The sequence below is a fragment of the Myotis nattereri genome (genome assembly GCF_964212035.1).
Source record: "Myotis nattereri genome assembly, chromosome: 9".
NCBI lineage: Eukaryota > Metazoa > Chordata > Mammalia > Chiroptera > Vespertilionidae > Myotis > Myotis nattereri.
Window position 1 is genome coordinate 17,372,359 of NC_138084.1, and position 13,670 is coordinate 17,386,028.

Consider the following 13,670-nt stretch of genomic DNA (forward strand, 5'->3'; position numbering starts at 1 on the left):
AGGAGGCCTCCCCTGCCCCAGCTTGTCCACCCCGTCAGAGAGGGGCTCCCCCAGCCAGGCCGCTCCAGCCAGAGCGGGGAGGGGGTTCGGGTTCCCTAAAACCCGAGGGGGCAGGGGAAGCAGCGGGGTCGGTGTCCACGGGGGGGGGGGGGCACGAGACCCCCATCCCTCCTACACACACACACACACACACACACACACACACGCACACACACACTCTCACACTCACACGCACACACGCTCACACTCACACACTCTCACACTCACACGCACACACGCTCACACTCACACACTCTCACACGCACACGCACACAAACGCACAACGCGTGGGCGTCCCTGGCACAGGTGTGGGAGGGAAGGGAGAAGTGGAGACACCTTAGAGAAAGTGAAAAGCCAGCCACAAACTGGGGCAGACTCCGCCTCAGAAGATCCAAAGGATAAGCATCAAAAACACATCAAGAGCTCTTGCAAATCCACAGGAAAAGAACAAGTGATCCCACAGAAAAAGATAAAGACACCAACGGGCATTTTCGCAGGGAAGGAAACACATTTGTCCCAGCCGCCTCTGAGGGATGCGCAAGCTCATTGGCGCTGAGGGAGATGCAAATGAAGACACATGCGAGGCTATTTTCCACCATCCGAGGAGCAGAAATGACAGCCTCCAGCCCAGGTCTTGGCGGAGAGGTGGGCCCGCAGAACCTCCAGTGATTGCTCTCAGTGCAGCTGATAGCACCCTGGCCAGGGCCCCGCTCACACAATCGAGCCTTATCTTATATCGCCTTCAGGCATGAAATCAAGAGGAACTTTGGCAAGTGCTCCAAGAGGCATGGACAAGAACGTTCAAAGCTGCCCTGTTCTTAACAGCAAGAACCCTGACATAACTCGAGTGCCCACAAACCAGAGAGCGGCTCCGTTAATTACAGGGGGTCCATTCACACAGTGGCCCCTCACTCAGCAGTGCAAGCAAATAACCAGTTCCACACGGCACCATGAATGAATCTTAGCACAATGATGCTGAATCAGAACGCCAGCCCCCGAAGACAGATACTTCCTGTGAACTCTCGACAAGTATCAAAGTTGGGTCCTTCCTTCCAATACCTTTGTGTTTGGGGAGTGACACCCAAAAGACTCCACGGTAATGCTGAGAAATTATTGTAACCAGTAAGAAAATGTTGTTGGCCCCTGTGCTCTATCAACAAGTACTTCAAAATGTAACAGGAAATATCCTATTCAAAATAGCCGCAAAAATGTAAAATACCTAGAAGTGAACTTATTACGCAGAAGTAAACAGTTGTGCAGGACCTATACAAACACAATTATAAAAATCACTGAATAATATAAAAGAAAACCTTAGAACAGCTTTTTTCCCTTATTAAAGGGGAAAAAAAAGCCAAATCAATTAGAATATAGTCTAGGCCAGTGGTCGGCAAACTCATTAGTCAACAGAGCCAAATATCAACAGTACAACGATTGAAATTTCTTTTGAGAGCCAAATTTTTTAAACTTAAACTACATAGGTAGGTACATTGTTATTAACTTAATTAGGGTACTCCTAAGGCTTAGGAAGAGCCACACTCAAGGGGCCAAAGAGCCGCATGTGGCTCGCGAGCCGCAGTTTGCCAACCACAGGTCTAGGCATATATGTATGTATGCAGGTAGGTAGATAAATGAAAACTCTATTGAAACTCTATTTTGTGATCAACACAAAAATTCAGGTTCCCCCAAGGAGGAGGCAGGGAGATGGATGGGGGAGGCGTAACAAGTAAACAGATATATCAGTAAACACCAGCCAGTAAACGTGGGCCCTGCAAAGCTCAGATGCACAGGATTTCGCCCCAATTTGCCCTTCTGAGGTTGGAGGGAGGAAAAGGAAGACATTAGATTCATTTGGACAGACTTTACTCAGGGTATGAGCAAGCTTGCCTATCTTTTCAGAAGCCCGAGGGTTAGGGTCCGGGGTTCCAGAGGGGCAGGTCCCGCTTGGAGAGATGGGAGTCTGAGGCCTCTGTAGGAGCAGCGGGTCCTGGGTGAGCACCCGACTCTGCCCCTTCCCACCTGAGACCCTGGGCAAGGTGTTCACCGCCCTGAGCCTCAGATGCTTTCCACAGGAGGTCTGCCTGCCTGCAGCCCCCGGGAAAGCCCTGAGAAGCTAAAGGCCACACTCTGGAAGCAGAAGAAGTGTGCATCATCATCACCCCAGCCCGGAGCCTCGAGCCCTGCACTGCCAGTCTCACAGCCACTGCCTGGTCAGCCGGCCCGGCAGTCTTACCTCCTGGAAATAGAAAGCTGAGGCCGAGTTGCTGAGAAAGACCCCTGCAAAGGTGCCAGAGCCAGTAGCAACGTGTTAAAGTCAGACGCTGGGCAATCCAGCGAAGTTAGAGAAAGAGGCCTGCAGTCCCTCAACCCCTCCTGGCCACTCAGACCCAAGCAGTGTGCAGGCCCATCCCGCCCTGCTGAAGTCTGTCTGTCCCTGAGACCTCCAGGCCGATCAAAAACTCACCTGTGCTCACAAGGAGAGAGGTTCCCCCTTCCCCCATGTCTTTATCTGTTCTTTTCATTGCTGTAATATTTCTTTTACGCCCATGTATCTATCTACAGACATAAACAATAGCTAACCCATAAACAGAACTCCCATATGCCAGATAGAGTGCTAAGTGCTTTAGACACATTCATTTAATCCTCACAACAATCAGATATAGTAATCTATTTTACAGATGAGGAAACTAAGGCATAAGGAGTTAAGTAATTTGCCTCAGAAAACCTAGTACCAGAATCTGGTTGTCTTAACCTTAACCATCAAATTAGGAGACTATTACAGATATACTAATATATGTGCACACACACACACAATACACATATATACACATAAATATGTATGTACATGCAGTCATGTGCTGAATAACATTTCAGTCAACAAGGGTCCACAAATATGAAAGTGGTATACCACATGAGTGTATGACTATATTTTATATATCATTTTTAACATAATTGAATGTGATTGTACACATGTTTTAACACGTTTTTAAATTTTCCTTTTTTATATATTTTTAACAAATTTTAATCCTCATCCAAGGATATGTTTTTTTATTTTAGAAAGAGAGGAAGGGAGAGAGAGAGAAACATCAGTCAGTTGCCTCCTGTACATGCCCTGACCGGGGAATAAACCCGAAACCTAGGTATGTGCCCTGACCAGGAATCAAACCCACAACCCTTTGGCACAGGACAACATTCCAACTAACTGAGCCACACCGGCCAGGGCCCTTTTATATTTTTTCTTTCCCCAACCATAGAATTCATGTTATCACCCTATTGTGTGATTATATATATATTTTTTTATTTATAATTATACATAGACTTTTAAATACTGATTCCCATGATCACATGTACATATACAAGTTTAAGGTTCCTTTTACCATTATTTTAAAATAGTGGATTATGTCAAATAAATATTTATTTAATGTCTCCTTTCTCACTTGGTTATACCTGGAAGCCCCCTGGAAGATCTAACTCACTGTTTTTAACAGTCTCACATTAGTTCACCCACCATGTCATCCCACCTGGCCCTCCTGCTTCTTGTCATCTTCTAGAGTCCCATCCCCAATGCCCATTTTCTTTAATCCATTAGGAAGTCTGATGGTGGAAATTCCAGGCCAGGTGAGAGGAAAAGCCAGTGAGAAGGCAGCAAATGGCGGCTCTTGCCCATCCTCTGGCTGGTGGCCAGCGGCCCTCAGCCCCCAGAGGCAGGAATGCTGACTGCATTATTGTGAAATCATTTGTATATTGTGAAGTGCTTTGCATATGATGGAGTGATTTGCATACGGGGGGGGGGGGCATCTGAGAGATCCCAGAGCAGCATCCCTGAGTATCTTCCTCCCCCTGCAAAGAAACCAACCCAGGGTTTCCACTTCAGAACTCAGGGAGGGGCCCAAGAGGGCATCCTGCGCTACCCATGGGCCTGGTGGGGTGAGGCAGCCAGGGTCTTTCAGAGGAAAGCTGACCCTACCTGGAAGGAGCTGGGAGTCTAGACACTGGATGTGAGGTGGTACAGGGCACCAAGTGTGATACAGCCCCCAGAAGGAGAGATCGGCTCAGGACAGATGAAGGGAGCGATCACGGGATGCAGATGAGGGTCAGAGGCTTGGAGAACCCCACCCCATCACAATCTCTGCCAAGTAAGTACCCACATGCCTCCTCTTGAACAGTCTACAGTCCTGGCTGATGCCCAGAGAAGGATGCAAAGTGGAAACACAAGCCAGACCCCCACCCTCTGGAAATGAGAGGTGCGCTCATGCTCTGGGCCCAGGGACACTCAGAGGTTTGAATCCTGGCTCTGCCATCTGGTCCATTGTTTCACCCTGGGCTAATGGCACCCACCTCAATGGGGTAGAATGAAGATTCAGTGAGAATGCGAGTGAATGGCACAGGGTAGGTGCTGGGTAAACTGCACTTACAATAATAATGCTATAGTGTGCTGCCCTAGTCTAGGAAGCCAGGCCAGCTTCCTCTGGGTGCGGGAGCCCTTGCTTCCTCGGGTTTGGAGTTCAGAGCAGCAGTCAAGCCACCATGCACTGGACCCCAAAGGGTTACAAGCGCTGGAGACAAGACCTGAGGTTCCCAGTGAAAAACCAAAGCATAAAAATAATTCGATGAGTAAGAATAAAATTCCCTCTTCTGAGGTTCCCGGGGCTAGGCCCTCCCTCCCTGCGGCAGGCACTTCCCCTTTCCCGTGTTCATGGAGGAGCCAGGCCAGGCTGACTCAGAACTGGAGCGCGGCAGCCATCCTCCCACCCGGAGCCCGGCCGCCGGCCGAAGGCTGCGAGTCCGGCAGTCGAGGGCGCCCCCGTGCGGCTGCGGGGGAGACTGCAGCCCGAGAGAAGAAGCGGCGCCGGACCCGCAAGCCCAGCCGCACCGCCGCTCCCGGTCCCCGCGGAGCCAGCCCTGGCCCTGCCCAGCCTGCTGCTGAGCGCGGTACCCAAGGTTCTCCCACTTCCGCCCGGCCCTCCTCGCCGCCCCTAGTCCGGCCCGAGCGGAAGTGCGCTGGCCGTCCGGATCCCCCACGGCCGCGAAGCGGAAGCGCTCCCGGACAGCCACCCCCACTACACCGTGGCGCGCGGCGCCTCGGGTTCCGGACAGGTCCCGAGTGACGTGGCCGCGCGCTGGGGGCGGCTCCGGGCCGGGGGCCGGGCTGCGGGGCCGGGCGGGGCAGGTCCGGGGCGGGGCGCCGCGCCGCAGCTGGATGGCCGGGGCCGCCCGGAGCGCTGCTGCCGCCGCCGCTGCACGGTGAGTGACCGCCCGGCCTCAGGGCCCGCGCCTGGGCGGGATGGACCTGGCGGTCCCCCGACCCCGGCCCGGGACCTGGAGTGAAACTTCCCTGGGCTCCTCTGTCGCCCACACGTCACTCCGCATCTCTCCCCGGCTCTCCCCTGCTCGTCCATCTCACCCACGATCTCTGATCTCTCCCTCTCGGCCCTCTAGCTTGCTGCTTTCCTTCTCCTCTCAGACTGCGCACCCCCTTCCCCTTTCCCAAGCCTCACCTCTGCGTGATCCCCTCACCCCACGTGACCCGCCTCGGCCTCCAAGCCCGACCTGGCCCTGGCCGGCCTCTGGTCCCCAGTGGAGCCCCGTGGGTTTCATCAGGGTCTCCCGTTCCGGCTGGAGATCCCGAACGTGGGCATCTTTTCCGGAGCAGCTGCTTCCCCTCCCTCCCACCTCTAACAGCAGATGGGGAAACTGAGGCAGTGACTGTGCAGTCAAGGTCCCAGGCAGCACGCGGCGGGGCGGACCGCGCGCGTTTACACCGCATGCCTGAGTTTCCAGACTGAACCTCTCTTGGTTGACTCACATTCGAGTCCTGTGACCCCGGCTGGGTACATTCCTGCTGCCCAGGGCTGAGGCCTCCACAGCGTACGGAGGGCGCTGTGCTTCCGCCCTGACAGGCGCTTCACCTGCATGACCCAGCTCATCTATGTGCAGGACCATGTGAGGGAGGCAATGCTTATCTTCATCCGATAGACAAGGAGACTGAGGCTGGGAGAGGGGCTCCAGGGACTTGCCCACAAGCAGCTGTAAGCTGCCGAGCACCAAGCGAGCAGCAGTGCTCTGAGCATCTGTGAGGCAGCTGCTGACGGACGGATCCTTTCTCTTCAGCCCCACCTCCTGTCTGTCTCTGTGCCCCGGGGACACGGGGCTCATTTCCTAGGAAGAAGCTCTAATGGTCCTGTCCTAGCTCAGTGGTGTGGTTTCGCAGCCTGCACCTCCTAATGTCGCCCCATCGAGCTAGATAGTGCCAGCCTCTGTCCCTGGGGTGTCCTCGCCAGGGCACATCCTGGTGGCAAAACCTCCCCTGGCAGCCAGAGGCACCCGGCTGGGCCGGGCCTGCCCTGCCGGTGGCTGAGGGGAACCAGCCAGCGCCTCACCCTGTCATTAGGAAAAGTTTAGCCTCGGGCAGACATGCTGACACACTGCTGGAAGCCGGAAGCCGGCTCAGAAGGAAAAACTGTGATCCTTGGCGTGTGGAGGAGCAGAGCCCCTTTGCTCTGTGCACCCACCGTTTGGAGCCACGCAAGCCCTGGGCCAGACACGCAGGCGGGTTAAGACGCCATGTTCCATACGCAGGTGTTCAGCCAACGGCGGCGGCTCACGCAAGTGGCCTTTGTGTTTTCCAGCACCTGGCATGCCTGGATGCCCCTGCTCTGGCTGCGGCATGGCGGGCCAAAGGCTCCTCTTCTTCGCTGCTGTTGCCCTGCAGCTCCTGGGAGCGGCTGGGGGTTCCCAGCAGGCCCTCCGGAACCGGGGGGCTGCAGCAGCCTGTCGCCTCGATACCAAGGAAAGTGAGTCCTGGGGAGCCCTGCTGAGCGGGGAGAGGCTGGACACCTGGATCTGCTCCCTCCTGGGCTCCCTCCTGGTGGGACTCAGCGGGGTCTTCCCACTGCTGGTCATTCCCCTGGAGATGGGGGCCTCACTGCGCTCAGAAGGTGGGTGACCCTCCCCTGGCGCCCCGGGGCAGCCAGCAGCGTGGGAAACATGCTGCTCGTCCCCGGAGAGCTGGGTCTCACGTCCTGGGTTCCAGTGTGTCCGAGGTGGAGGGTGAGGACAGAACACAATCTCTCACCTTGGTCCTGTGAGACCAGGGCGCACCATGCTCATCTGTTCATTCATTTATGCGTTCTTTTATTCTGAAAGAATAACCATTAGCAAACAGTCACCAAGAAGCGATGTAGATAGTGGTGAGAAATATGGATGTCAGCCCGCCTGGTTTCCAATCTCGGCTCTGCCACTTACCAGCTGGGTACCACCGGGCAAGTCACTTCACTTCCCTCTGCCTCAGGCTCCCAGCCTTAAAAATGGGATAACCATGGTGTCTACCTCATAGGTACGATTGTGACAATTGAATGAGCTCATACCAGTAAGGCACCACCTGGTTCAGGGAGAAGGCTGCGTGTGTGCGGGCCCCGTGCTGGGTGTGCCGTGGCCAGCAAAGCACTGCCTCTCCCTGCAGTCTCTGCTCATCATGCAAAAGAGCCCTCAAACTGGAAGCCCCTGGGTCAGGCTTACCCAGGAACATGAGAGAGGTTGGTCGCAGGCCTGCCTCTGGGGAGGGGTCTGGCAGGTGGGGCACACGCACGGGGTGGAGGCTTTCCTTGGCTACCCTTTCGTATGGTGTGCATGTACTGTCTGTCCACCTGGCATGTTGTAATGAAAAGTCCACGAGATCAGGTGGGGAGGTGCCAAAAATCCGGATGCCTTGTGCCCCCACCCCAGAGTATGACACAGTAAGTCTGGACGAGGGCCCCAGGCGCTGTGCTCCCCTGTTCATTCTGTCCCTGGGCTGAAGGCTGCTGCCACGGCTGTGAGCGGAGCCCTGCTGTCACGCCTGTACCCCAGCTCAGTCCCTCATGGCATCCCTGCGACCTGCGAGGTCAGGGTCGGGAGGACTTGGATTATTCGCTCCATTTTACAAATGGGGAAGCACGGGCACAGAGAGGTCCTTTGACCCGCCTGAGGTCACACAGCCTAGAAGCAGCAGCTTCCCCTGGGATAGTTGCTACCCCACCCCCAAGGTGCCTCTGCCCTCTGGCCCCCTTCAGGCACTTCCAGCTCTGGATGCTGCAAATCGGCAAAAGTCCCCACATCTCTGTCACTTTTCTGAGAGTAACAGTGGCTGAGAAAAGAAAATTCCCGTTTAATGAGTGCTCGCTGTGTGCATTGTTACTGAATTCCCACGGGATACACTTATCCCCAGTTTGCAGAAGGGGAAACTGAGTCCCGAAGGCAGTCTGCCAAGGGCACCAGCTGGTGGGTTGGAGAGCTGAGCCCTTAACCAAGAGGCAGTGGCTCTACAGTCCATCGTCAGGTTGGGGCGTGTTCCCACCGAGCACCCAGCCCAGGAAGGGCGGTGCGCCACGCCCAGCCTTCTGGAGGCTGACATTCTGGTTGGGGCAACACAGAGAGCCTAGTCATCTGGGTGGGCAGAGGCCGGGCCAGGGCCCAGGTGGGTCAGCCCCCAGGCCCCGCATCTCTGCCTTGCAGCTGGGGCCCGGCGCCTGAAGCAGCTGCTCAGCTTTGCCCTGGGGGGCCTCTTGGGCAATGTGTTTCTCCACCTGCTGCCTGAGGCCTGGGCCTACACATGCAGCTCCAGCCTTGGTGAGTGAGGCACAGCCTGGGGGCAGGCAGGTGGGGGTGGAGGGGAGCTGGTACCCATGCCCAGAATGGCTGGCAGAGGGATTCTGGGTATCAGGCCGGGAACTTGCCCTGGCCTCTGTGGGAGTCCCTGGGGCCCCGCTACCCCACCAGCCAATCCTGGCCCCCTGCCTCTGTCCCTACCCTGGACTAGGTCCCATTCCAAATGGCCCTCCTTCTCTGGCCTTGGCTTGGCCTGGCATGTCAGTGCTGCCCCCTGCAGGTGGTGAGAGGCAGAGTCTGCAGCAGCAGCAGCAGCTGGGGCTGTGGGTCATTGCTGGCTTCCTGACCTTCCTGGCTTTGGAAAAGATGTTCCTGGACAGAAAGGAGCAGGAGGAGACCAACCAGGTGAGCCCCAAACCCCAGGACCGGGGCACCTCAGTCTGTTCTGTGGTGGTTCCAGGGCCTGGAGGCCCAGGTTCTGAGTTGAACCCTGAAAAGAAGGTCTCTTGGCCTTTTCTTGGGACCTCGGGGGGCTGGGCCGCTTGTTTGGGGATCTGGGGAATGACAGCATCAGCCCCTGCCATGGCTTGTTCTCCGACTGATAACGACGGCAGTGCAGGAGGCCGGCAGTCTATTGAGTTTGAGGGCACCTGGCGGATCAAGCAGCAGAGCAGTCTAGACAGAGAAAAGGGGTGCTCCCTGTCTCTGTTTCTCCATCTCTCGCTCCCCTTCTGTGTCCACCCTGGCCAAGGGGGGGGGGACGGGGGAGGGCATCTAATGTCACCTTCTCCCTCCTTCTCCTGGACCTAGGCCCCCCGCAAAGACCCCGCTGCTGCTGCCGCCGTGCTCAGTGGAGGCCGCGATGTGGCCCCGCCGGCTGCAGAGCCCGGGCTGAGCGCTGTGGTCCAGAGCGTCAAAGTGAGTGGCCCACGCAGGGCCCCTCCTCCTGCAGCCGCCCCACCCGAGTGGCCAGCCCAGCTCAGCCCTGCCTGCCCTGTTCAGCTGGCTTTCTCTCCCCTCGCCCAGGTCAGTGGCTATCTCAACCTGCTGGCCAACACCATTGACAACTTCACTCACGGGCTGGCTGTGGCTGCCAGCTTCCTGGTGAGCAAGAAGGTGAGTGGGGATTGGGGCAGGTGGTGCCCAGGCAATTCCAGTGGGAATGATGGTGCTTGTGGTGACCAGTTGGCTCTGCCTCTAAAATAGGTCTCCAGTCCATCACTTCTTGCTCCCTGCATCAGCAACACCCTCATCTGAGCCCCAGTCCTCCCTGTCGCTCTCCTGGACACAGCCTTCTTTGGTCCCGAGACACTGGTCTGTTCTCCTGGCTGCAGACACTCCTTTTGGGGATCCATGCCTCTGCCTGCCTGCTTCCAGATGCTCCCCCACCTTCCCCTGCCCGCAGTCTGCGACTTGTGAACACCACGCTTTCCCTTCCTTCATGGCCTCCACCTCACACTGTTCCATCTGCCTGAATGCTCTCCCCCCGCACCCTCAGTGTTGGCTCCTCAGCCGTTAGGCCTTGGCTAAATGTACTTCCTCAGACAGGCCGTTGCTGACCCCCCGTCTGATGAGGCCCCATTACTCCTGCCCCCTGGCACCCAGTCCTCCTCCCCCCAGCAGTGCCAGTGAGAGACACACGGCTCATGTGGCCTCCCTCCTCCAGACTGTGAGCTTCATGAGGGCAGCTTCCTTGTGTGTTTGATGGGCTGCTGTGTTTCTGGTCACCGAAGGGTGGCCAGCCAGAGTGCCCAGAGCAGAGTAGACACTGGTAGACTGAGTGGACAGGGGGTGCCCTGGCCCTCGGCACAGACCCCACAGACTCCCCTTCCTGCAGATCGGACTCCTGACCACCATGGCCATCCTCCTGCATGAGATCCCCCATGAGGTGAGTTCCAGAGGCGGGGTGCAGGCTGGGGGCCCAGCAAGGGGGTGCGGGCTGGGGGCCCAGCTAGGGGGTGCGGGCTGGAGCCCAGCAGCAGGGCGGGTGCAGGGGCTCATGTGCGTGTCCATCCCTGAGGTGCTCGGGGTCTGGTCCTACCGGGCCCAGAGTGATCCTCTGGACCTTCCTCAGGTGGGCGACTTTGCCATCCTGCTCCGGGCTGGCTTTGACCGATGGAGTGCAGCCAAGCTACAGCTCTCCACGGCACTGGGGGGCCTGCTGGGCGCCTGCTTCGCCATTTGTACACAGTCCCCCAAGGGAGTAGGTACGGGCGGGGCGTGTGGTGGTGGCAGGTGGCCATCAGCAGAGGGGTCCCAGCCAAGGGCACACCGGCCCCACCCCAATATTGAGCCCGGGTCCTGCCCTCGGTCCCCACTGCGGGAGGGGTGAGGGACCCGTGGGCTCCCAGCCAGTCGGGCCTTCTCCCACTGCAGAGGAGACTGTGGCCTGGATCCTGCCTTTCACCTCTGGCGGCTTTCTCTACATCGCCCTGGTGAACGTGCTGCCCGACATCTTGGAGGAAGATGACCCATGGTGAGTGACTCACTGGGACTGCACTCATGGGCCCTTACAGGCTGGCGGAGGAGGGGCTTTTCTGGCCCCTTCCCTGCCCCTCACCCCGTGCCAACCCCTGAGTCCCAGCCTCTCTCCCCACAGGCACTCCCTGCAGCAAGTGCTTCTGCTCTGCACGGGGATCGTGGTGATGGTGCTGTTCTCGCTCTTGGTGGAGTAACCATCCCTGACGCCCGCTCCCCCCACAGCAATAAGAGACTCGGATTTACTCTGTGATCGTGTGTGAAGGCAGAGAGGGCGAGTGTCTGAGAGCCAGCGAGCCTCCTACCAGACAAGAGGATGGCACGCACGTGTGTGTGTGTGTGTGTGTGTGTGCACGTGTGGACAGAGGTGTGTGAGACCGACACTGTGATCCCTCATGCCCAGGGCCCAATGCCCGCGCCTGCCCCAGCCACACTGTGGTCCTCTCTCCTTGCCACCCTGTCATCTTGCACCTCCCAGAGAGAGCAGCGAGAAAGCCAGCGTTGGTCCCAAGCAGAGGCCTCTCCCCACCACGACCCCCAGGGGAGTGAAGGGCAGCCCCAGCAGCCCATGGCTGCAAGGAACCCCAAAGCTGTCTCCCAGTAGGGCCTCATAGGTCCCTGGCTGAGGGAGTAAACCCCTCTGCTCATGCACCCAGCCCTGGGCAGCCTAGGGGCCGAGGCTGGGGTGAACTCTGCTGCATCCACGGCCGTGGCCCTTCCTTCGCCATCTCTAAAGCCAAAGAAAGGAGAGGCAGGTGCTCTCGCAGCCCCCAGCCCCACTCAGCACTGACAGTCCTACCCTCCCAGCATGAAGCCGAGAGATGCTTTCTCAGACCTGGGCCAGCTCCCGTCCCCCAGCGAATGCTCCGTGGCAGCACCAGCAGCTCTTGCCACCTCCAGCTGCCAAACAGCAGCCTGCAGGGCAGCCAGCAGCCGGGGCCAGGGAGACCTCCTGGTCCGCTCAGGGCTGCTTGTGCCAGCACAGGGGCCAGGCAGATATCCTAGAGGCAGGAAGTGAGTGGTCCGTGGTTGCCCCTCCCTGCTCGGGCCCCTTTTAGGTGGGGGTGGTGAGGGCTCCATGTGGTCAGCACTCAGGAATGTGCTCTGGGAGAATGCTGAAGCCATAATCCCCAGCTATTTCCCTTGGCTGACGCCCAGGTACTCAGCTGGCCCACTCCACAGCCAGGCCCAGCCCCGCTGCTCGACCTCGGACATTCTCAGAAGTGGCCAAAGGGTCTGAATGGTTTCACAGCCGTTTTGCTGATTCCATTTGTATCTGTAAATACCTGTTCTATATATAAGATGCAAATAAATATTATACACAAACTGGCTGCCTCTGTCCTGTGCACCAGCCACGGTCGAGCAGGGCTTTACTGGGCTGGCGCTCCAAGGCCCCGCGCCGGCTGGCGCCTGCCGGTCTCGTCCCCACCTCCCACCCTTCTCCTCTGTGCTGCTTCTGAACTGTTACCCTTGCAGTGCTTCTCAGAATGGGATTGCATTTCAGTTTCCTGGCTTGTCTTGTTAGCTTTTTGTCCCAATAAAACAAGCCTGCACTGTGTTGTAGCCCATGCACCCCCAAGGGTGGTGGCCTCATATAGACCTACGAACCGGCGGCTTTCTCCCAGCCTGCCCCAGAGTCAATTTAATCCAGGAAGGGAGCTCCATCCATAAAGGCGTCTCCAGGTTTAGCTTCAATGAAATGGTTCTTTTTCATTAAAAAGAAAAACGTCTGAATGTGCTGAGTGTAAGGACAGGACCAGGCACCGGGGGGCGCTGCTTCCCCACAGGGTTGTCTATCCAAGCCAAGCAGGACAGCCTCCACTAGCCCGTTGGCCGAGAGCAGCATGTCTGCACAGCACCGCCGAGTCTGCTCAGGGCTGTGAAGCCGGAACTGCGGTGCCCTCGGCCTGGCTCGGAGTCATTCTTTTCAGCAAAAAAGGGACCTGGAGGACATGCGCCTGATCTGTCAAGGAAGGAAGCCGGGCTCCAGCCAGCACCCCTCCCCTGGGCAGCGCTGGGGCCCCCATGTGGAGCCTCAGGTGGTGCGTGCAGGTTTACTCGGGTATCTGGCCGGGTGATGCCCCACCTGGTCAGAGAGGGAACAGGGAATGCAGGAATGGCAACAGCTGAGCCGGGCAGGGGACAGACCGTCCTTCGGAGGCCGTGCGGGGGCTCCTCAGGCAGGCGTGGGGAGTCAATGGTTAGGTGCATCTCAGGGCACTGTGGGAGGGAGGCGGGCCTGGAGGTGGTGGGTTCACAGGGGAGGGATCGGAGCTGGTTAGGAGCTTGACCTCCAGAAGGCATGTTCCTCAGGGGACGGGACCAGGGACCAGGAGGGTGTAGGGGTTTTCGTCAGAGGGCAAGTGAGAGCTGCTGAGTTCTGAAGAGCTGCTGCTTTGAAAGGCCATTCAGGGGCGCTTTCAAAGCATATGGAACCAAGATCCTGCTCAAGGTTCATTTTCAGCTGAGGAAATGGACCAAAAGACCTAATGGGGCCCGACCAGGTGTGCCTCAGTGGTCGAGTGTTGACCAATGAAGCAGATCACGGTTCGATTCCCAGTCAAAGCACC

At 57.6% G+C, this 13,670-nt stretch overlaps 1 protein-coding gene across 2 annotated transcripts; it reads left to right on the plus strand.

The window, feature by feature from the left end:
• Window positions 1-5,216: 5,216 nt before the first annotated feature.
• On the plus strand, window positions 5,217-12,423 carry SLC39A13 (solute carrier family 39 member 13). 2 transcript variants are annotated; one of them, XM_081100170.1, is made up of 10 exons: window positions 5,217-5,280; window positions 6,666-6,974; window positions 8,530-8,643; window positions 8,903-9,027; window positions 9,433-9,540; window positions 9,649-9,738; window positions 10,460-10,510; window positions 10,697-10,829; window positions 10,999-11,098; window positions 11,222-12,423. In XM_081100170.1, the coding sequence occupies exons 2-10, from the start codon at window positions 6,674-6,676 to the stop codon at window positions 11,295-11,297; spliced, it is 1,098 nt and encodes a 365-aa protein (XP_080956296.1). In that variant the 5' UTR covers window positions 5,217-5,280; window positions 6,666-6,673; the 3' UTR covers window positions 11,298-12,423. The 2 variants fall into 2 exon arrangements, with proteins under 2 accessions (XP_080956296.1, XP_080956297.1); XM_081100171.1 differs by lacking the exon at window positions 9,433-9,540 and having other exon boundaries at window positions 5,232-5,280.
• Window positions 12,424-13,670: the final 1,247 nt, after the last annotated feature.